The sequence below is a fragment of the Perognathus longimembris genome, chromosome 18, assembly GCF_023159225.1.
Source record: "Perognathus longimembris pacificus isolate PPM17 chromosome 18, ASM2315922v1, whole genome shotgun sequence".
Taxonomy (NCBI): Eukaryota; Metazoa; Chordata; class Mammalia; order Rodentia; family Heteromyidae; genus Perognathus; species Perognathus longimembris.
In genome coordinates, this window is record NC_063178.1 from 7,147,378 (window position 1) to 7,171,876 (window position 24,499).

The 24,499-nt window shown below is 43.3% G+C and overlaps 2 protein-coding genes across 2 annotated transcripts in view; both read right to left on the bottom strand.

The window, feature by feature from the left end:
- Positions 1-2,857: 2,857 nt before the first annotated feature.
- On the bottom strand, positions 2,858-12,394 carry LOC125367342 (zinc finger protein OZF-like). The gene is made up of 3 exons (XM_048368013.1): positions 12,319-12,394; positions 11,726-11,833; positions 2,858-4,158 (listed from the first exon to the last, which is right to left on the bottom strand). Exons 1-3 carry the CDS (start codon positions 12,392-12,394, stop codon positions 2,858-2,860), a joined length of 1,485 nt encoding a protein of 494 aa, XP_048223970.1.
- A 6,319-nt stretch (positions 12,395-18,713) lies between these two features.
- The window catches only part of Sfmbt2 (Scm like with four mbt domains 2), a 136,071-nt gene continuing 130,285 nt past the window's right edge, over positions 18,714-24,499 (bottom strand). Inside the window, 2 exon segments of the mRNA XM_048367408.1 lie at positions 18,714-23,170; positions 24,168-24,296. Coding sequence (XP_048223365.1) covers positions 23,030-23,170; positions 24,168-24,296 — 270 coding nt within the window. The 3' untranslated portion in view covers positions 18,714-23,029.

Here is a 24,499-nt window from a genome sequence, read left to right on the forward strand (position 1 = left end):
GGAGCCCCAAATGCCTTAGGCTGCATACCCAGGCACTCACCTTTGACATAGTTGTAGCATTGCTAGACACTTGGGAAGGAGAGAAAACCATGTGCTGTGTTTCTCAGCACTTTTTTTTTTTTTTTTGCCATTCCTGTGGCTTGAACTCAGGGCCTTAGCACTGTCCCTAGCTTTTTACTCAAGGCTAGCACTCTGCCACTTGAGCTACAGCACCACTTCTGGCCGTTTTCTGTGTATGTGGTGCTGGGGAATTGAACCCAGGACTTCATGTATACAAGGCAAGCACTCTTCCCACTAGGTCATATTCCCAGCCCATTCTCAGCACATTTGGAGATTTCTGCTAAAGTGAAGAAGTTGGAAATTATCTCAGTGGAAAGGATATTGAAGGAAGGGATGGCCCAAAGTATGGGCTGAACATCTTCCCACCTATCAAGGAGTTCAGATCCAATGTTCTGGTTTAAACTTCATGATACAAAGTAGAACAAAATAAATGTCAGATCTTCTCAAACTAGTCTCTCAATTATTTGAAATCTGTATTCCTAATTTTATCTGCAAATTAGGTTCTGTCTGGTTGACCTTTAGTTTGGATTGCATGTCATCCAGATCTACATGTGATGATTCCTCTTATTAATTTTATGCAATCTCACTATTGTACATATATATTCATACATACATATATATTGTTTAAAGATACTTTGACATCCAATAAAATAAGAAATGACTGCACTTTCTTTTTAAGATCAAGCTTCCTCAGTGAATCTGACTGTTGAAAAATACATCGTTATTCACTCAGATTTTCATCACTCATGACACTAAACATCATATACAATATGGGACATTACATATACCACAAACTTGGCTGTTAAATAAAAAAGCTATCATCATTCATTTAGATGGAATACTTATGAGTTTTTAGAACTTGTCACTAGAGGGTTTTTTGCATGCCATACCTGATGCTTAGATGAATATCAAAATTAGAGACAAATGAGGTATGTAAAGTGATGTGCTCTCCTATTACTTACAAGTACATTGCATCCCAGTGCTGGTCACTCATGCCTGTAATCCCAGCAACTCAGGAGGCTGATTATCTGAGGATCAAAATTGAAAGCCAGCCGGGCCAGGTAAGTTCTCAAGTTCACCTAGAAAACTGGAATTGGAACTGTGGCATAAGGTGGTAGTGTGCTAGCCTAGAGAAAAAAGAGCTAAAGGATAGTTGACAGCCCTCAGACCAAGTTCAAGTCAGAACACCAACAACGAACCAAAACACACACATACACACACACACACACAAACATCACAGATGAAAGACTTCTCTATTAAGTATGGATTAGTAGTTTCCTTTCCGCTAAGGCCCTTAGGGTATTTGAAACTAACATTGTAACTACAGACTCCTACATTCCCTACAATCCAAGATTACCCATATACATCTTTAAATGTGTTTTTGCCTAGAGACTGACTGGCCAAACTGAGTTTGGGTCTCTAGGTGGCTTTTCTGGTTCTAGTTCATCATATTTAAATTTACACTAATGGTTGTCATAGTCACAGATTTTTTTTTTTTTTTGCTTTTATCTGTTTTTTTTTGTTTTTTTTTTTTTTGTTTTTTTTTAGGAAGATCAAGATGTTGGCATCTGCTTAGTGACTTTTTTTTTGGATTGGGTTTAGGTTACTACTGTATTCCACAGTACACATTTTAACTTTCGCAGTGATGAAAATTATTCTACTCTACATAGCTTAGTAAGTCTAGGAACTTTAACAATACAATAATTTCTTCCATTTCCAACGATATATACATAACTTCCCTTTTTAGTGACGTCTGTTCCCATTTTCACTCATTCCTTCCTTCCATTCCCACCCATGAGTTGCTTAGTTTACATTCATCAGTGTCCAATCTAGCTGATGGTCCCCTCTGCTCTATTCTTCTTATTATTTTCTCACACGTTCCACTCATTCTGTGTTCTCTTTTCTTTACTGTATTTTGGTATCTTGAGACCTGTTTACTTTGTTCTATCTCTTTGCATTTTAATTCTTACACCCGTATATCAGGGAGATCACAAGCCATTCGTAAATCTGTTCTTGGCTTGTCTCACTCAACATGATTTGTTCTAGTTCCATCCATTTTTCCAGTGTGGGGGGGTTCCATCCATATTTTTTGGGGGTGGTGGCCAGTCCTGGGCCTTGGACTCAGAGCCCTGGCTTCTTTTTGCTCAAGGCTAGCACTCTGCCACTTGAGCCACAACGCCCCTTCTGACCATTTTTTATATATGTGGTGCTGGGGAATGGAACTGAGGGCTTCACGTATCCAACGAAAGCACTCTTGCCACTAGGCGATATCCCCAGCCCATAGTCACAGATCTTATGTGCATAATATACGAACAAGATATCATACCCCACACAGCTCTATCTTTTCCTTTTTGTATTCCCACATGACACTGAAGGGCTGACTATAGACAGAAGGATTTCTCACATGAAAGTGTTCTTGGGGATCTCATCAATGTGCATCGTTTGAGTCTGTATACGAGTAGTAGATCAATTCACAGCTTTCCCATGAGTGACACTCACTGTTTCTCCGCCGTTTGTTCTTTGAGGGAGCCACCCTCCATGATGACTGAAGGCTTTTCTAGAGCTGCGTGTTCTTAGTCTTTCTCGCCCGCGGATAGTCAGGCCTAAAGCCTCTCACAAAGATGGTTTGTGTCTACTACAAGTCCTCTGGTGTTGTCTTAGATGAGTTGATTGACTGAAGACTTTCCCACACAGATGAGACTCCTGATTTCTCCCTCCAGGAGGATTGCTCTTACTTTCTAAGGTTACAGGATGTACCACAACCTTCCACACACAGGTTGCATTTGTGTGATTGCTCTCATTTCTTGTCCTTGCAAGGTTCAAATGAGATACTGGATGATTTCATTCCCTGAAAATACGCATCATTTTTTTCTTTAGTATGTGCTTTCATGTGGTGAAAAGGACTGGAGGACAAAGAGAAAACTTTCCCACAGGTGCGACATTCATAGGGTTTCTCTCCAGTGTGTATTCTCTCATGTTTGGCAGGAGAAGATTGGGTAGTGAAGGCTTTCCCACAGGTGCGACATTCATAGGGCTTTTCTCCAGTGTGTCTTCTCTCATGTATGGCACGAGATGATGGTGTAGTGAAGGCTTTCCCACAGGTGCGACATTCATAGGGTTTCTCTCCAGTGTGTATTCTCTCATGTTTGTTATGACAAGAGGGATCAGTGAAGGCTTTCCCACAGGTGCGACATTCATAGGGTTTCTCTCCAGTGTGTGTTCTCTCGTGCATGGTACGGAGATATGGCATATTGAAGGCTTTCCCACAGGTGCGACATTCATAGAGTTTATCTCCAGTGTGTATTCTCTCATGTGCGGCACGAGAAGATTGCAAAATGAAGGCTTTCCCACAGAAGTGACACTCATAGGGCTTCTCTCCAGTGTGTATTCTCTCATGTCTGGCATGATGAGATGACTGACTGAAGGTTTTCCCACAGGTGCGACATTCATAGGGTTTCTCTCCAGTGTGTGTTCTCTCATGTGCGAAAAGAGAAAATTTCACACTGAAAACTTTCCCACAGGTGCGGCATTCATAGGGCTTCTCTCCAGTGTGTATTCTCTCATGTGTGGCACGAGAAGATTGCGTATTGAAGGCTTTGCCACAGGTGCGACATTCATAGGGCTTCTCTCCAGTGTGTGTTCTCTCATGTGCAACACGAGAACATTGCTCAGTGAAGGCTTTCCCACAGGTGCGACATTCATAGGGTTTCTCTCCAGTGTGTCTTCTCTCATGTATGGCACGTTCAGATGGCGTAGTGAAGGCTTTCCCACAGGTGCGACATTCATAGGGCTTCTCTCCAGTGTGTCTTCTCTCATGTATGGCACGAGAAGATGTCGCAGTGAAGGCTTTCCCACAGGTGTGACATTCATAGGGTTTCGCTCCAATGTGCACTATGGTATGTCTCTTGAGGTTACGTGGCTTTTGGAAGGCTTTTCCACAGATGTGACATTCATGCCGCTTCTCTTCAGTGTGGGTAGTGTTATGTGTCTTAAGGTCACTTGGCCTTTGCAAGGCTTCCTCACTGGGAGGACAAGCCTGTGCTTTCTCTCTGGCATGTGCTCCTTCCCGATTTCCAAAATGAGACGGCTGAATGCCCACTTCCACCTCACAGAGGGGACCAACTTTCACTTTTTAATGCTCACTTCTTTTCCTTTTCACAGATCAATCTTTATGCTTCTTATTGGCCATTCCTACTCACTCAGCCATTTGCAGTCAGCGGTGACAAGTGTGACATGACAAAGTGAGATCCATTTTCAACATTCACTGTTTGGAGTAGGGAACGTCCAGTTGATGGGCCATCTAAGGGCCACGTGATCATTGGCATGTGACAGTGAAGTAGGAGACGGGGGTCTAAGTAATGTGGCCATGTTCTCACAGTCATCCTGGTGGAGGGGGCTTTCCATCTCAGCTCTGAAAAGCCTCGAGGTGAGAGAGGCCGTTCATGGAATTGCACATGTCATGCCTTTTAGCCTTAAGGGAATTTTTGCTGCAGAGAATGCTGGTCCTTGATTATCTCCCTTAATGGTTTCATTCACTCTCCTCTGAGGCTATCTCCATATATGGAAGGTTTGAAGCATATCTCCCTATATGGAAAGTCTAAGCTGGAGCAACTTCCCTAGATGGAAAGTTCTGCTTGTACCTGAATTACTTACTGCTCATATAGGCTCTGCTTTTGTTAAGGCTTGGTCTCCACCCCCAAGCACTTGGCTTTTGTCTTTAAAAGCTTTGTTCCAGCTCCATGCTGGGCTGCAGGTCTTTGAGACAGAAGTCTATCTGCTAGCACTGGCTCTCCAATAAAGACTCCCAATTCCATCTCTCAAAATGTCGCTTCTCTGTTTCTCTACGTGCAAACAACAGGAGAGATTGGAAGCATTTAAAAAATGGTACCAAGGATATAAAACATTTCTGTTATCCAACTCTTATACACACACCATAGGAGTCAGAGGGAGAGAGAGAGACAGAGAGAGACAGAGAGACAGAGATCATGGAAAGCAAGTCAGAGAGAGAGAGATGGCAGAATGCAAGTACATATTGTGGTTCAAGCTCTGGGGTTTAGCCTTCTAATTCTTAGACAAACTCTCACAGGACAATGTCTGGCTTCTGGCCAGAAAGGCTATGAGCTGCAAGAATCAGAGGCTTGATTGGGAAAAGGACATCGAGCCACTAACGGGCAAGGTGACTCACAACATTTTGTCTGCCAAGGAGGCTTGGCAAATAGCACAGTTCTGTTGTATCTAGTGAAGTATCTAGTGTATCTAGTCTTCTCTTTCAAAGCCCTGCTTGGCGGCGGTCCTTGGGTCCTTGTTATGTAGTGGCTTCTGTCATTTTGCTTTACCCATCTCATGTCATATTAACAAGGTTGGGGGATAGGGATGAGGTTTTTCCCAATCACATTCAATCTCTTATTTTGTCTTCTGGGCAAACAGAATAGAGTCAGGTCAATACTCGTCTGCCCACTTAGGAAGATATCTCAAAAATCATCTGCAAGGTTTTGACAGGTATCCTCTTTCATACCAGAATATTGACATTCCATATGTAGAAGGATGGCATATGAAATTAGGTCGAGAATAAAGGCTCTCCCATGGTTGAGAATTCTGTTGTCATTTCTTTGGCCTGAATGTGTCCTTCCCCAACTTCTTGTAGTGAAAGCTCCCTCAAAGTGATGGATTTTTTAGGAGGTAGGGTGGTTGTAGGTCTTAAGGGCATACTTAGGTCTTCCAGGAAGGGACCTTCAGGACTGGGTTGGGCATCCTTGTAAAAGAGATCAAGCCATGTAACACAGAACACAGTGACAGCAGGAAGCCGGGCCTCTCCAGACACTGAATCTGCCTGTGTCTAAGCCTATTGTATATAATGCCCGCCAGTGTCTGCTGCTTTGTTATAGATGTACACACACATCGACTAAGGTAAGTGATGTTTCTTGAACACCAACTGTGTGCTCCATGTGGCTTTAGAAAGCAAAAGGCATCTCCCATGATCTTTAGAATTTATTCTTCCTCAGGAGGGAAGTTGACTAGAGCTTTGACTAGACCAAGGTGATAATAAAAGTAAAAGATGCATTTATAGCCTCCAGTTAGTCAGGGAATATTTTCCCCAAGGGAAGTATAGACCCAGAAATGGTCTGACCCGGGCAACTACTCCTAGTTTGAGACTGATGGAGGCTAATCAGAGTCAAGGAGCCCCAGGAAGGGAGGCAAGCCAGGTTAAACAGAGACCTTCATCCCTTCCCTTTCCATAGAGTTCTCCACTCCCAATGCCAGCAACCACCCAACATCTTTACTTGTGTGGCTGAGAACAGATTGCAGAATTTCTCGGCATCTTGGAAATTCTGGGTCACTTAATGGTATCAGTGTCTGGCTTTCTGTATATTTTTGCCTCAGGCTCAAGCTGCTAACTTGTTAAAGCAACTGAGCTCGATAGGGAACGGAAGGGCATTCACTTCTTGGTACATTAAAAAAAATAATAAAACTTTGAATGGCATTATCCAGCTTTCCTTAATGAAAAGCAATTTCACGTGTCAAATCAAGGGGGAAAGGAGACACACTTCAGATTCTGTAAAGGGGGCTGCTCTGGGACTTCCTTCATACAATGACAGCACAGCTAAATCAGAAAGTGGGAGAACACGGCGCTTCTCATCTTCTGGGCCTAAATTAACTTTTTAAACCGTTATTTCCTAAATTAACTAGCAAGTGACCCGTATCTGAGGGATCGTTTATACGTTTTGTTTCAGGAGCTGAGAGTTCCCCTAAAAGTAGTGCATATTTTAATTAACTAAGGGCTGTTTCATAGAATTAGGCATAAGGCAAAGCTTTTCCTGAGATGACTGGAATTTTTATATCCTTAATATAGAGAACGTGTGAAAGGAATATGAAGACAAAAAGTTCTTCTTATCTTTTTCGGAACAAGTGAGTCTTGTAACACCCTCTGATGGAATGCGTGAGTTGCATTCCAGAGATTTATGATTTTTTTCGGGGGGTGGATTGTTTGTTTATGGAAAATGTAGGCCGCCAAGAGAATGGATTAAATTGGCTAGAGAAAGAACACTAAGTTATAAGGTTGGAGTTTCTAACAGAGCACTGGAGACAGATTAATGCCAACATCTTCCTATAAGACTTTCGTTCGCTGTACCATCCTGCCACCCACCCCCCTTTCCTCTGCTCAGTGCTGCTTAGTGTCTAACTCTGGCTTAAATTTTAAAGACAGTAATTAAGCCCTAGGAAGTTCTGATGCCAAAGCTGCTCTGTAGCACTGTTCATGTTCTGTAAATCGCCATCCCCTGCCCCTTGGGGCTCCTTCCCAGAAGCTGTCAGAGGCAGCTCCGTGTTTATGAGAAAGTCTCCCGACGCTTTACACTCATGGAAATAAAATTAAGTCAAAGAGCGTTCAGTTAAAATGGCAGGGTAATTAAGTGAACGGTGCCGCGTCCCTCCATTTGCATTGCATCAAAGACTTGGAACTGAAGGAAAGACGTCTTCGAGCTGTTTACTGGCTGAGTAACTCCTGGGCGCAGTAGGCACTGGATGGCTAATGAGGTCACGGGCGAGAGGAGGCCGTTCTGTGTCTTTTGCGTGCACAGTTAGACACACCCACCACCCATGCCAGGCGCGGTTGGAGCACCGATGGGCTCCCAGGCACCTCTGCTGGTTTGGTTGGAAACGCAAGATGGAGATGAGCTTTGCGATTTCTAGGGGTTTCCAGGGTGGTAGGGAAAGAGGTTCAACCAAGGTGCCTACACTCAGCAAAAGCGATCCTGGAAATGAAGCAGGACCTTTGGTGATAAGTGGTTTGGTTTTATGCCAGTGTGGGGTTTGTACTCAGGGCCTGGACACCTGTCCCTGAGCTTTGTTTTTTGTTCAAGGCTAGAGCTCTACCACTTAAGCCACAGTTCCACTTCTAGTGTCTTGGTAGTTTCTCACAGACTTTCCCGCCTGGGCTGGCTTCGACTGGTGACCCTCAGACCTCAGCTTCCTGAGAAGCTCAGATTACAAGCATGAGCCACCGCACCCAGATGAGTGTCTTAATTAAAGAAACTTCGAAACTGTGGCATTTTGCTCCCTAAGAGACAGCATAAAAACTCCCTAGTCCAGAGGTCTCGGGCTTATCTAAGTGGTTTTTACTAGAAATTTCCAAACATGCACCTTTTCCAAGGTCATTAAGAGGGATTAACCTAAAATGATACTAACACAAACCTTCCTCCCATTACAATTGAGCCTAGCTTTTGTAATCAATCAGTCTATCTATCTGTCTATCTATCTATCTCTGTCTATCTCCACTTGAAGCTGAGTTCCATCCCTGTGTATTATTCCCAACCCCTACAGGAGAGTTAATGCCTGGCCATATATGAGATGCCACTCAAAACAACTTTGAGATTTATTTACAGTTCACTTCAATTACAATGGTTATTATCAAGAATTTGAACAATCACAAAAACTGCAGATGATGGGAGAATTATACATGTGTGTGTATGTCTATATATGTATGTATGTATGTATGTATGTATGTATGTATGTATGTATATGCTTACAGGGGAATGTGTAGTAGCAAGATCTCATTATGGAATTATGTATGGAGGCTTTTCAAAAAAGAAAGTAAAAATAGAACGACCTCCTGATCCAAATGTAAGTCATTTCTCCAAAGAAGATAAGCCTGAATACAATAGAGAAACTGGCACACTTTATTTCACTGCACCACTATTCATCATAGCCAAACTATGGAAACAACCCAGATGACTGACAACTGGTAAATGGATCAAAAGTATGATATATATAGTGGAATATTATTCATCTGTAAAGAAGAATGAAAGAATGTCATTTCCTGGGAAATGGATGGAACTTACCATGTGAAGTGAAAGAAGCCAGCTTCAGAAGGACAAAGGTCACAAAAACACACGTATAACATGTTAGTAATTGTGGAACTGTTTAAGAGGATGGGGTGGGAAGAGAATGTCAGAGGGTAGACAGCACTGAAATATATTACATCTGTGAAGGAACACAACCACATGAAACCCACTGAAAGCTGTTGACCCATAGGGTGTAGTGGAGGAGGAAACTGAGAGTCAGTCTGATTAAAATACTGTACATGCATGTGTAAAATATTGCAGAGAAACCTCTTTGAGCTATGAGCACACACTTAAAAAAAAAAAAAGAATTCCAGCAATGTAAAACAGGTCCTGAATGGGATATGGGTACTAGTAGAAGAGGGGGTGGGGGAATAAGAGGCTGAAAGAGAGCAAACATGTTCATATATTTTTACATACATGTGTGAAAATGGAACAAAGAGGATTCTTGAAGAGGGAGATGAGGGAGAGGGATGGAGTTGGTATCTGGCCAAGATACATTGCGTGAATATATGGACATGTTAACATGAAACATCCATTACAACTGCTTAATGACATAAAAAATATTGGGGGACAGAGGGGTCTTCAGCATAAATAAGAACAGTATAGTGGAACAACAACAACAAAACCCCAAATGGCTCAGTTAGGTTTGCACAGACATTTAAAAAAGATTTATGGTCACTGGCTTCCAGAACACTGTGGTACTTCCTAATGGCATTTTATGTAAAAACTGAACTTTAAGAGAATTTTATAATTCATTTTAAACTTAGTCCTGTGCCTTCATTATTAGCTGAGAAAAGGCACAACTGTGATAAAATAGCTTGGGAACAGTAGCTACCCAGGGATTATACAAGCTCAATTGTATTATGCATCTGTTCTTTTGCATATTTCATTTACCCAAGGGAAAAACATCATAATTTGTAATTTCCATATTGCCAGAATATTCTGTGCTCTCCAAGATTAAATTTTCTCTCTCTCTCTCTCATTCTTCTTTGTTTGGAATCAGTCAATTTTTGCACAGTTTAATAAGAAAATTTGACTTTCCAAATACCAGAAGAATCTCAAAGGGCTGCATTTCAATGGGAAAGACCAGTTGTTTCTCAAGAATGCAAGCTCAGCATTACCGGGCACTAAAGGGCTTCCTTTCACATTCCCTTCCCTCCCTTGATGCTCAACAATTGGATTTCATCCTGTCATAATAAAAAAAATTCAAGATTATAATCTTAAGTATCATTTCAAGGCTGAAATAGTGTAGGAAATACAGTTATTAGAAGAATGGTTTACACTGAAAATGCATTTCAAATGCATGTCAAATTGTGGGGGGATACAGGCAGGAAGTTGTGAAGACTTAAAACAATTTCTACAGCCTTTAATATGTCAGTACATCACAGATTTCAAAAATGACTACGTCCAGGAAATTCTATTTCCCTCTTTGTAAAATTATGTTTTCACCACTGTTTGGTACATTCAACAAATCAGCTTATGAGTACAATGCATCTAGATCAATTTCACCCCCTTTCAGCTTCCTCCCTCCCAAACCAACCCTCTCCTCCTCCATTTTCTTAATTTCATAGGAGATGCGTTGAATATTATGACTGTGATCTCTCCTCTACCTCCTCTCTTCACTCTTGCTTTTGTAATTTTGGTCTTGCAATTTAGGTTTTGCAATTAGTTACCATGGCAGGTTAAGCATGAAAATCTGTTCACCACCACCAAGTTAGCACGGATTCGCTGCGTGTCTATTTGTATTTGGGAGCTGAAAATATCCTTTGCAGAAATACTCGAAACTGCTCTCTCCTTCATTCCTTCTTCCTTCTGCCCTCCCTCCCTCCCCTCCTTTCCTTTCTTTTCTTTCTCTTTTGGTAGTACTGGGGCTTGAACTCTGGGTCTCAGGCTTACTTGACTTACTCAAAGCTGGAGCTCTACCACCTGGCCCCATGCTCAGTTTTTTTGCTAGCTGTAGATCTCACAGGGCTCAATCCCAGGGGGTCCCCTTTTCTAAGAAGGCGGCTCACCCAGCCAGGAAGTTTCCATTGTGACATGGTTGGATAGAGTTTCTGAGCCCAGAACTCTTAAGAATGTAGAACATTTCCTGCCCAAATTAACTGTGCTCTTGGAGCAAGCCCTCTGGTATAGGAGACAGACATGGGTCAGATAAACAAGTACATTCTGTTGTATGTCGGTGGCAAGAACTAAGAAGGGAAGAGAAAACAAAGCAGGAAAGAGGAGTGAAGTGTAAGGAAGGGATTTGAAATTTGGAGAAGATCAATTACCTGAATAAAGATGGTAGTTCATGCCTATAATCCAGGCATTCAGGAGGCAGAGACAGGAGGATTGAGGGTCAAGGCCATCCTAGGCAAAGTTACAGCAAACTCTTTCTGAAAAATAAACTAGGAAAGAAAAGACAAAAGGACCGGAGGCGTGACTGGAGGCATAAACTGTTTACCGAGCCAAAGACTTGGAGTTCAATTCCCAGAACAGGAAGTGCCTGGCCAGTAAAGGATGGGTGAATGTTAGTCATTTTATTGGCATGCCTTTTCACTTAACACCTGTGGATTTGCATCACAGGTGGTCAACACCTCACAGAGAGCACTGCTTTGAGATGGGGACCTGCCTTGGTCACCCTTTGCTCTTAGGGTTGGGTTTAATTGTCATTGGAGTTTCTCAGCTCTGTCACTGGCTGCTGAGATCGCTTTTCTCTTTCCTTGTGCAGGTCTGATCACATCTGAAAACAAACACATCTCCACCAGGTGGACCCTGCTATCAGGGCCCAACTAGAGCACTGGCGTTTGAATCTTTCAGAAGGGCCTGTCCCCTTTCTTTCCCACCGTTGTTTCCCAGCAGACGTTGCATGGCATGAAAGGGTGTCACGTTCCAAGTGGAGCTCCAGGGGCCACGCTCCTTGGAGAAGCAGACATTCTCAATGGCATCAGAATCTGGAGAGGCAGGGTCAGTGTCGCCTGCTTGTCCACGTAGCTTACGTGATACACTCAGAGGAGCCAGGCAGAGGGAAAACGCATCTGTGGTGGTCTGGCAGTTGAGAAGGCAGAAAAAAGGTCTCTCCTATGTCCTTCAGCTAAACAGCATCCTTGACTCCCGAAGAAGAAATGCTTGGTTGGCTCTGAACTGTCTTGCAACTGCTTGCTGCCATTTTCTTATTCTCCTGAAGCTTCTGCCCATCTCCCTTTCAGCATCTGTCAGTAGCTGTTTATTTTTTTTTTAAGATTTTTAAACTTATCTTCAAGTAGTTGTACAAAGGAGGCGGTGTTTCACAAAGTAGTTTATTACTACACCTTACTGACCCGTGTCATCCCATTTGATACCTTGTTGACCTCCCCACCCTTTCCCTTACTTGTCTTAATTCTGTGGTATAGGCATTGAATTCCTGACTACATTCTCCTCTCTTTCCCCCACTGCTTACTCAACACCGGGTTGCCCAGGATGGGAGCCTGAGTACACCATCCTGCTTCTTCAGGCCTCAGTTGCTTCTGACACATGGGAACGAGAACTAACCAGATGGGGTGTACATGGTATTTGGCAACTGAGGTCTTCGACAAAGAACTGGATGACACTGAACAACTCTCCAGGGACTTTTTTTCATAGCAGAAGAGACAAAGAGGAGAAAGAAGACCATGCAATCAGGAGCTATGAGACCAAAATGAAAGACTTCTAACCATTACCACAGTATGAGAGAGTAACTCCATTGTAACTACCAAGTAACTACATGGGTGGAAAGGGTGGCTTGAACATTAAAGAATAAGTTCCTTTTTATGTATTTTAAAGTAAGAAATCTATGATAGAAGATAATAATCTATTCAGATATAACCATAATTCTGTAATTTTAAGAGTAAATTCACAGTGTCAATTTGTTTTCTAGATTTTTTTAATGCAAGTCTCAATATAGATTACCTTCATATATATGAACATATGTATTACACAAAAGGATCTTGCAATACCATTTAATACCCTCTATTGTTTATATACAATGCTATCTCACAAAGGTAACCCATCCCCAAATCATCGTTTCTTTTTAATAGTTGCAGCTTTAAAATAGAGCTATACCTATGGTTACTTAAGCAATTTCCAAAGATAGATATTTAGGTTCTAATTTTTCCTATTGTCAAAAACACTTTACTGAACATCCTTATACATCTTCTTTATATATATATATATATATATATATATTTCTTTTGTGTACACTGCTTTAATTAATTTTATTTGTTAAGAATGATTTGGCTGGTGGCTAACCCATGTAATACTAGTTACTCAGGAAGCTGAGATTCAGAGGATCCTGGTTCAAAGACAAGATAGCCTAGGTAGAAAGTCCTTGAGACTCCATCTTCAAAGCAGCCAGCAAAAAGCCAGGCTGGAGGTATGGCTCAAGTGGTAGAGTCATCAAGCAAGCTGAGAGACTATGAGATCCTGGTATTAGGTGGGGGGAAGAATATTTGTTGCCAAACCTAGCATGATGACATATGTCTGTGATCTGTAGTTCCAATTACTTAGAAAACTAAAGTAGGAGGATTACTTTAGTCCAAGAGTTCAAGGACGACCTGAGCCACACAGTGACACTTTGCTTCAAAAACTTTTTTTTTATTTGCTTTTTAATCTTTTGTCCCAACAGTACACATACCTTTAAAACTTTTTAAACTTTGATGAGTCTTCCACAGTTTACTTTTTATTTTATTCTCTTTGCTGGGTAAGAGAGTAAAAGATGAGCCTTCAGGAAAATAACGATGACCTCTTTCTGGCACACTGTAATGACTGGACTAGTCTAGTCTTCAATTTGTAGTGGTGTACACCGGTGGTCCCAGTGAGGCAGAAGCAGGGCCCTTTGAGCTTGAGCTTTATCACCCATAACAAGGGTAGACTCCACACATGGATCTGTAGAGCACCTCACGCCTCACTTCAGTGCTGTAGGCACCACTGGACCCCTTGCTGCACGCGTCAGAGATCCCGTGTACCTCGACACCTACTCTGGTTTGTTTTCTACCAGATCATTTCTTCATAACATCCACTATTTTGTGAGCCAACCACACACGGATATTTTTTCTCAGTGTGGTCAGCATAGTACACAGCCCAATTAGGAGATATGAAATATTACTGCGATGTGGATTAATATTTTTAGGTTCATCTGAAGACAAGTTCATCTTAGATAGGCTTACAAAGTGTCTCATACATATTTTTCATGTTGGTTCATTTGAATGAACTGTCATGGGACTAATGAGGCTAAGTGGATTATCAGTTCATTTACATATTAAAGGTTGATTGAAGTGGGTCAGATTCCGAGTGGCACACTGCACATGCCCGCGTTCACACGGACATTGCTTAATCATTCCTGCCATCAGAGGGGCAGGATGAATCGATCCACTCGAATTGTGATAAGCAACAGCATTATCAGGGCCTGCCACAGAACACAACAGCCCCATTTCTGCATTTCCATCACTCCACATTCACATCTCTCAGCAACTGGACTGATGGCAAAAAGTCAAAGGGGTAAATGTGCAAAGTAGGTTTTTTTTTTCCCTAAGCACTTATAAAAAAGGAACCTGAGAATTTACTTAGCCTTATTTGTATGTGAGAGAAACATTTTGAAATGTCAACTAGCTGAGCCTTCAGGGAGTTGTAACTTAAATGGACCCCATGCCAATATGAATTTTCATATGGGCTAAAAAACAATCTCCTTTTAAAATAAGTGGAATAATATAAGCATCAGTTTCATTCTCAGAACATGTTCTAACACCACCTGCTGCTTGTAAGAACTTTAAAATGGGTAACAGGGAGAGACTTTTAACCAAGACGGCTCTGTAAGTTTAAACTTGGACATATCCCCTCTGAGCTAAACACACAAACGCAATGCACAGAATGTGATTGGGCCGACATGAATGAGCTAAAAAGCATAGTGTAAACATCCCTACAGAGCAAGCACGGTTCAGAAGAACAAAGTGCGGGGTGGGAGTAGAGTGGGGCTCAAGTTCCAGGACTGGCTGGGCTTTCGAGGAGAAGCCACACGGTACATGGAAGCTTGTCCTGCAGGAGAAAGGGTTCCCTAAGCACCGGGGCAGGAAACAGGGTGGGAGTGGAAGCCCAGCTGGAAGCTGGAGCAGGATGACTGGCGTAATTGGAGCTCCTAATGCAATGGACTTGCAAGCAAATGAAGACAAAGTTTAATGACTGGAAAGCAAAGCAAGCTTTTTAACTGGGAGGAATCCTGGGGGCCAAAGGTGCTTAGTGCAACACCCAGCTGTCCTGTCTGCAGTGATGGCCCTCAGAGGTGCTTCTACCTGTGTTCTGAAGAAGATATTCAGCAGATACCTATGGCAATACTCTCTGAAAAAAACCCTGAGAAACATCTACAACAGAGGCACAGACAAGTAAGACAGGATCAACACAACAATGAAAATCAGCAGGCCAGATATTGCACTAGTATGTATAAGTCTCAGAAACATAAAATTGAGAATAAAGAACCAATTGCATATGATGGAGAAAACCACATGATGCAAGTCACGTTAGGAACATTTTGAAAATCCAGACATATAGTATATATGTATATTTATATTTATATTTAGTGCAGTAATTCAAAGACTAGGCCTGGGAGGCTGAGTAGGGGGGTGCGCATCTGTAATCCCAGCAACTCAGGAAGTGAAGGTGGGAGGAGCTTGGCTTAGTGCTGGCTTAGGGGAAAGTGCGAGAGCATCTATCTAGAAAACAAATGAAGAGTGAACTCCCATTGTCTGCATGGCGGGGGGGCAGAAATTTTTCCTATTTATTGCTATAGTGTCCTGTTATACTAAAATAGAATCCATGGTAAAACTTCCAATAATAAATGAAAAAACAAATTAAAAGAAAAAGGAGGAGGAGGAGGAGAAGAAATAGAAGAATAGAAGGAAAAAAGGAGGAGGGAGGGGAGGAGGAGGAGGAAGAGGAAGAGGAGGAAGAAGAGGAGGAGGAAGAGGAGGAGGAGAAAAGAAAGAAGAATGAAGAAATAGAAGAAGGCAGTAGAAGCAGTGGCTTAGTAATTGGAAACACCATGAATGGAATGGAATGAATGGAATATTATGGAGAGAGTCAAGGAGGGTTGACAAAATACTTTTAGAAGCTAGATGAATTCTATCACACATTTATGATATCATGTTGGATTTGGGGGAGGTTTATTTAAACATGTATTTCCACTTTCCCCAGGATCCTATTTGAATATCAACCTTCTGAATCCCTCAATAAATGAGTCAACGTATTCAACACAGGATCAGATCGGGAGATTGAGCAATTTTCACTCCAAAATTTCCAGTCAACTCTTATATTTCTTTTTACAAGGAACAGGTAGCAAGTAAAACTAGCTCTTTAGAAGGGATTCTTAGAATGCTCTTAACTGCAGGATTTCTGCAAAGTTTACTGATGGGGCAAGGGTCTCTGAACATGGGTTTACTGTAATTTCTGGCATGATTTTTGTTAACCAGTATTCTTGCCAGGTGCAACTGGCATGACGCCACCAAGTATTGCACAGCAGTCAAATGTTGAGATGATCAGTGTCCCTGTGAGCTGTGTTATTACCAAGGGCTGGGTGTGGTTCTAGTTCTAATTTATAGAGTATATGCAGAGGCTGTGTTTCCAGCCTCTGACCTCCTCCTGAATACTAGGACACTCTGGCATTCCCACCTTATTCTCTGCAGGTCAACATCTGGGATCCATCTCAGGTAATCACCACATGGGCTCCAAGTTGTTCTTAAAACAAATATTGAATTTCAGGTCCCAGGTGCTCATTCCATTTCCATCAGAGTACTTTAGCCACATCCTGCAGTTCATTTGCTATGCTCGTCCTAGAGCAGTTTGCATTTCCCTACCCAAGCTCTTGAGACCTAAAAATCTGATCACCATGGAAGCAATTATGTCTAGGTAAAAGATAGACTTTGAGAAGAATATCATTTTGTAAAGCCATAGAGCAGCAGGTGAGCTGTTCTTTGGCCTTCAGGCAAGGGCTGGGAGGGGCAAATCTGCCTGGGAAAATGTCTATTTCTGTCAAGTTGGGGAGGGTGGGAAACATTAGTTCAAGGTTCCTGGCTTATGTGTTCCACAACTCTTTAGCTTTGTGTCACTGTGATAAACTACCAAAGATAACTTATGAGAAGACCTACTTTGTCCCCATTTCAGAAGTTCAGAGCACTGACATTTGGCTTCATTGTTTCCAGGACTGAGGTATATGGGAGCATCAGCTTTGTTCATTTAATAGCCAGGAACCAATACATTATAGAGGAAGAGCCTTGGGATAAGATACAGACTTCACGGGCATGCTCCAAAGGACAATTTCCTTCAACTAGGCTCCACTTCCTGAGTTTTCATCACCTTATTAGTCATCAGACTATAAACACATACATTGGTTAATCCACTCATGAGGTCAGAGCTCTTAGAATCCAATTGCTTCCTACAAACATACCAACTGAAACCATGTTTTGAGCCTTTGGGAGAATACTTCCTGCACACTGTCTCTGAGCTTCTTTTTGCACAGGGCTAGCACTCTATTACTTGATCCACACAGCTCCACTTCTGGCTTTTTCTATTTATGTGGTACTAAGGAATCGAACCCAGGGCTTCATGCATGCTAGACAAGCACTTTACCACTGAACCACTCTCCCAGCCCTGGGGGAGCATTTTATATTGAAACCAAAACAATGACACATCCATCCCAGGTTTCAGGTTTTCACTCTACCTACCATGGCCTTGACTTTGAAAAAGGAAGCCTGCCAAGGATGGATATTATGATTTTCAGCTCTGTCATCCTCATAATCAGATCCCGGGCTTGCTTTTCAGTAGGTTTTTCCTTGTGGTTACATTCAGATGAGTCTGAATGCTGCCTTGGAGACCCTCAAGCTGACAAACTGCTTCCCTAATCCTACCATCTTTCTTTTTCAAACACAATTACTCACACACCATCTTTGTTAATTTAGTCACCTTTCTCCTGCAGTCAGGCCTTCCACCTGCTGCTTACTGAAATTAACCAGAAGCAAATGCTGGGCTACACAGTTAAGACTTTGTCTTAAAAAAGAAAGAAAAGGGAAAAGAAAATGAGTTCTATGATTAAAACAGAACAAAACTTCCCCCTGTAGCCCTGAACTGTCAACAAGGCAAAGTAATAAGCTTCTTGAGATCCTCCGGGACTGAAGGGGGAAATAATTTGGCATTCCTTATCTTCTAGAGGGTAGGTGCCTAACTCCCTCTTACCTTACTCTGCCTCTAGGGAAATTACCTATTGTGTAAGGGAGAGATCCAGCCATGGGCTATTACAGTAACAGGATCTCTTCTTCCAACGTGGATACCCTGGTCTCTGTGGTGAGTTGGAAAGTGCTAAGTATGGCTCTGCTACCTGTAAAGTACCCAGTAAAGCCTTAGGAAAACCAAAACGACTGAAAATTGGGAAGGCCAGGGACAAGCATGTGAGATTTTCAGTAATTCTAACAAGAAAAAAAAAAAGGATAAAGACAAGTTGTTCAGGTCAAATTCCAGAGCTAGGAGATGACCTTGAAAGGTCACACTTTGAGAGGCACGAATGTTGGCAACTTAAAAATAGATGCCTCAGGGCTGGGGATATGGCCTAGTGGCAGAGTGCTTGTCTCCTATACATGAGGCCCTGGGTTCAATTCCCCAGCACCATATATACAGAAAACGGCCAGAAGTGGCGCTGTGGCTCAAGTGGCAGAGTGCTAGCCTTGAGCAAAAGGAAGCCAGGGACAGTGCTCAGGCCCTGAGTCCAAGCCCCAGGACTGGCAAAAAAGATGCTTCAGAATATGGCACAAAACAAAACTGAAAACCAAGAAACAAAAGTAAATGCTAAAAATATTTAATAACCTCCCATAGAAAGATACAAACAATATTGTAGAATTGATTTTTACTTTATTAACAACATGGCTTACATTTTTTCAAGTAAAAAGGGTTTTCATTTAGAATAAAAATTAAAATATAACTCTGATATAGATTTTCATTTATGTACATGAAAACATATATACAGAATACAATCGTACAGCAAACAAACAGCATGCCCTTTGTCCTATACATTTCCAAAGACACTAATTTTTCCTTAATGCACTGAAATCTACACAAGATATGAATCAAACTTTAATACAAACTATCCGAACTGGAATGTAAAACAGTAAAAGGTCTTTCAACCATCACTTTAATAGAGACCATGCTAGTTACCTTCCATTCTGGACAAGATTATTACTTTATTATTTTAAAAATTTGCTTTAAATTTTCCATTGTGATTTTTTTTCAGCAAAGGATTATTCTAGAACTTTCCTTTTTCCTCAGTGTATATCTTCAGCCCCATGAAACAATGCTATGCTTGGATCCTGTGAAACGACCCACATCCTCTCAAGAGGCAGAATCTTAGCCACTGCAAACACACACAGTAGGTCTACTACTCAGGAAGCGGAGTCACTGTTTATGGTTTAAACTAGAGAGCCTTTGTAAGAAAAACCCAAGGCAGTGAATACATCAGCAATTACAATTTTTTAGATAAGTTAAATGGGTCACGAATAGCGCAATAGAACATTATCATATCATGTTTTGGATGTTTAGAAACCACACTGATGGTAAGATGCTATGACATCTAATTAAGTTAAAAATTCAACCCTGTTGCAGGAGTAATTTAAAAAACCACAACTCTGTGAACAGAAAAGAACAGTGAATAAGAGAGAATCATTAAATTGTAACGGTTGCCAAGAAAAGTTTTCTCTTGCTACGTAATTATTGCACCAAAGGGACAGTGGGCAGTGATATCTCTGAAAATTTCTTCCGTACACACTATAGATATCTTCATTTACAATTTTTCTCTTGAAATCATTGCACACTCAGTCACAGTTTTTTAGAGACAGAAGAGAAAGTAATGGGAGCCTAGATTCATCCTCTTAACCTGGAAGCAGCAATGTCAAACCACAATAGAGATGTTCAACTACTGTCCTCTGTTTTAGTTCTATGTACAGAAATAAATACAAATGGTGTTCCACAAAATAACTATGAAAACCCTTAGTGCTTCCAAAACTAAGGGGGCACAGCTCTTAGAAAGGGTGTTTGGTACAAGAGAGAAAATAAACTCACCTTTTGCCTCATATAACACTCAGAACTCTATGAGATGAGCTAGGAACTAGCTCCATTTTCCCAAGGCTGAGGCAGAACAGCTTTCTAGAAACTGTAGGAAAGGATGCAGGTTGCAGGGTTTACTTTATTGAAGGAAAAAAAAAATCAGATCAAACACAGGAAATGATCTTTCCAACAGAACCAAAGAAGGCAGAAAAATCGAAATAGCTTACAGTTGAAATACCTCATATGATTCAAACTCTGATCAAAGGAACCTAATTTTCAGTGGCAGGTGAGTACTTCACCCTGTGGGACTCCATGGGGGAAGGAAACCGTTGTTGCAAAGACGTTTCTGGTGTGCGGATAGTACCTTGCTCAGGTTAGAATGTTTTGTTTTGTGGACAGGCTGACAATGCAGGAGAAACGCGGTCAGGAAACACGGGTTGGAAGCAAACTCCGTCAGTTTGACGGTAGGATTAGAGGACGGACTCTGGTTCTTCAAGTTGAGGTGGCATTCTATTTCTTGGGGTATACACTGGACAGATGGCAAGGCATCTGCTCCGTCAGTTCCAGAGGCGAGAGAGTAAGGATGGTGCCACCCCCCGAAGGAGGAATGGAGGCGAGGACTCGGGGGCTATGGGCTGTGGTGGTGCTGGGGTACCCGTGTTAAGACCCTTGATTTGGTGTGGGTATGGGGGCTTGCACTGGGGGCTTCACACACCCTCGGCCCGATTGCTCACAGTTGGGCTCTTCTACTTGACCCATGCCTCCAGTCCAGCATTTCGCTGTCTCACTGAAGATGGAGTCAACTTTTCCGTGAACAGTCAGAGTCTCAGTCTCCGGAGTAGCTGGGATTACTGGTGTGAGCCCATGGTGCCTGGCTAACATCCCTTTCTATTTTCCTGTCAAAAAAAACAAGGGTAAAACACAAGAAAATGTATCTTGGAAAGTGATCTTATCATTAAGGTGGGAGCTGTTGAAGTGGTGGAAACCACTTTCCAAACATGTCATAAAATGGTTGCTGACATGAAGATGTGCATCACGAAGATGGGAATCCACATTCAGTACAACACTGGCAACTCCCAGAAGAATGACACTGCCTCGGTCCTACAGTGTTGGGTCAGAGCAGAGCGCTCCACTGCTTAGATGACAACCATCTTTTCCTTGCAACATGCACACAAAGCTGGAGTTGAGCAAGTGAGCAAGATCAGGAAGAGGGGGAACGAAGTGAAACTCCGGGGCTCAAGGGTTGAGTCTTGGCTCTCTGGCAACATTTAAGCAAGAAATTTCTTTGCCCAGCCATGATGGCCATATCCGGCCTGGGCTTCAGGATGGACAGTCCTCTGGCCCCTTGGACAAACTCAGGAGGCCTCTCTCGTCTGAGGCAGCACCTCTGCTTTCGTGTCAGGATTGGCAAGCACACGGGAAGATGGCGTGCAGGCTCAGGTGTGATGGTCTGTTACAGTCTCCTCGTGTCCTCGGCCGGGTATCCACGGAAACAGCTCAGCTGAAAAAGGTCACAGTGAAGATATCTTCAAAGCAGTCGGGACAGAGAAAATGCCACAAATGTTCAACTGGATTCCCTTTCCAACTTTTAGAAGAAATGGAACTCCGCAGGGCTGAAGCATTTAAGGCGAAAAGCAGGTGTCTGAGAAGGCAGCGATAGGAAACTGAAGAGAGGCCAGATTGTAGTTTAATAAGAGAGATATATCCCACTGCAAACCAAACACGCATCACCAGAGCCATTTCCATTCCTGCAATACCACACCAGATAAACTCTTCTTCAGGTGTCGGGGCAGATCCACTGGCCAAACATTTGAAGACTGACTGTTAAAAAAACCAGCTGCTGGAGAGACTACAAAGTTTCAACCATAAGGTGTTTGTTTTCCACTTACAGCTGTAATTGTTACAGGAAGCTAAGGTTAGTTGGAGGAATTCAAGTGTGCAGTGCCTCGCAGCTCATCGGATCTTAACATGGTGCCAAAATACGAGCAACTAATAAGCTCACCCCTGGGATGGTTGAGAATCTAGGCAAAGAGAAATGATCAACACAGTGATAATAAACAATTAAAAAGTAACAAAGGAAATTTAAAAATCACAAGAAGAGAAGGGGCCTAAGCGTCAGCCACGAGGGCCCACCACTTCTGAGCAACATGAAGATGTGGTTTCCACTTGTAAATCTGAGAAAGCATCAAGATGATCAACCTATCACAATATCATAGCCCCTTTGGGCTTGTGGAAACAGACTGAACCACTCATGAGGACACCCGGAAGAACCGCTGGGGATGAAAAGGTCAGCCAATTCTCACAGCCGTGGATTTGGCTACGAATGATTGAGCAAGTTTACCAAGACTGCCCCAGAAGTTTCACGAGCAACCTCAAAGCCAGAACGAAACAGAGGAACGACAGAGCGAACGACCTGTGGCTTTAGACGTTTTTGTTTTCTCATTTTGGTTCGCCTGGACTCTCATCTCCTAGGCTAGGCGGGAGGAAGGCGTGTTCCCAGCTCGACTCCTACGTGTTCAAACCTGTCATTTGATAGGAACTAGGGTCCAGAATGATGGCAAGTTACCCAACACGGCACAGAACAGATTCCTGACGGCGATTACCACAGAAACTCCCAGAAGAGGCTTGCACGACCCCCTTGGCCGCCTTCGAGAAGATACTGGCTGTGCCTGGCTCAGCTGACAAGGAACGTGAGCTGAAGTAGGAGACCCTGCTCCCCGGAAGCCGCGTGGAGTGCGGCAGAGGCGAAACGGGAATAGACAAAGACGCTCTTCTGTGACTTGGCATGTGGCCTAATGCCGCCCTGGAACTACACTCTCTGGAAGCTTCTGCTATGGTACTTCGGTGTGCTTTAAAAACGTGGCGATCCCCAACATGCTGGTGGATGGAGTTATTTAGTCCTGGTTTGCTGGCGTGGTGGTGAGATTGAATGAATGCACCTTTTTCACATAGCCCAGAAAAATGCAAACCGTCAACCTGAACGCGTTCACAAATAAGCGTAGCATCACAAGGATCACGAGCCATCTTCTGGAGCCGGGGGTGGGGGGGCGGGGGTCAAGTCAGTTGGCATACTGGGCATAGAAAGCCACTTTAACTCTCTCGATCTGGTGGCACAGCTTGATGGCAGGGCCCAGCTTCAGCTCCATGCACTCCTGCACCGTCGGCAGCGTCAGCAGAAGCAGCGCCTGGCCGTCGATGTCCTGCCGGGAAATAAAGCGAAGCGGGGTTAGAGGAAAGGGAGTGGGTACCTGGGAAATACGCGTATGACGTTCAGGCTTCATCCTGGGGGAAATCTTATATGATCTGATCGAGGAGAATGTCAGCAGAGATACCCACTTTAAAGTTTGATGAATGTCGAATGTGAGTATTAATAAAATCTTCTTTTACTAAGAACATCTGGCTCTGAAATTCACGTGCCTACCCTGGCTGGGCAAGAGGCGCTGGGAACGGTGGGTCTAGCCCCAGCAATTCTCTTCCAAGCACACATCCCTGACTAGGAAGGAGAGCAGCCTTTCCCCGCCGGGCCAGGCCCTTCCTGTGCTAATTTGAGCATTCGATAAAGGCTCCCTACTACAAAAGTAAAAGTTCTTTTAAACTTCCCTCCGGGGTCTGACATTTCACCATGCAGAGGGGTGAGGAGAGGATAAAGACAAATACATCAAGTACACAGCATGGGTTTCCACAAAGAAAGCACACACACACACACACACACACACACACACGTGCATATGCACACACATACACTCTACTGCTGTCCAATGCCACAAGAAAAAATCTGTGGCCCAGGCCTTGGCCCACCACGAAAGACCCAACAAGAAGCCTTGATTTCCAGGCAGCAAGCAGACCCCCTAGGAGGTGGCTCCAAGGAGGACAGGCGAGGAGTGGAGACGCTTCCTCTGTGTGCTGGTAAAGAGCGAGCTCCTCAGGTGGGCTTGGTTCAGACCATTAGGGGATCATGGGTGCCCAGCCCTCAGCTGGTGGCCACAGGCATTTCCCGGTCCCTACCAGGCGCTATCTGTGAAGAGTAGGACACCCTGCCCCTGCCCAGAATCCCTGTCATGGCACCAGCCACCATCAGGTGGGTCCCTGGGACTTTGACACCCCATCATGAGAAAGCCACATTAGATGGGGGAGGAATGCGTTCAAGATCTGGGGTCTAGGAATATGAACCAATGAGGACCCAGCCGGCCACCGTACCTGCTCCTGGAAGATCTTGGCCAAGGGGGCACAGTCGGTCAGCTTAATGAACCTCACCACGTCAGTGACCGTCCACTCCAGGGGGTTGCTCTCCAGCACGAGCCTTTCCTCCTCCTCCTGCTTCGTTTCCTGCAGAGCAAGTGGGACAGGAGACGGTCACCGTAACCCGTGGGGACTGCAGCGTCCACTCCCACACTTGCTGGTCTGTGGCCACTGACTCTTTTGTCACCTCACTGGGCACAACGGCCACAGAAACTCACTCTCGCAGGAGTTTCTTCGCAGCTTGTCTTTGCAGGGGGTCACCTGTAAAGACCCTTTGGTCCTTCAGAGGT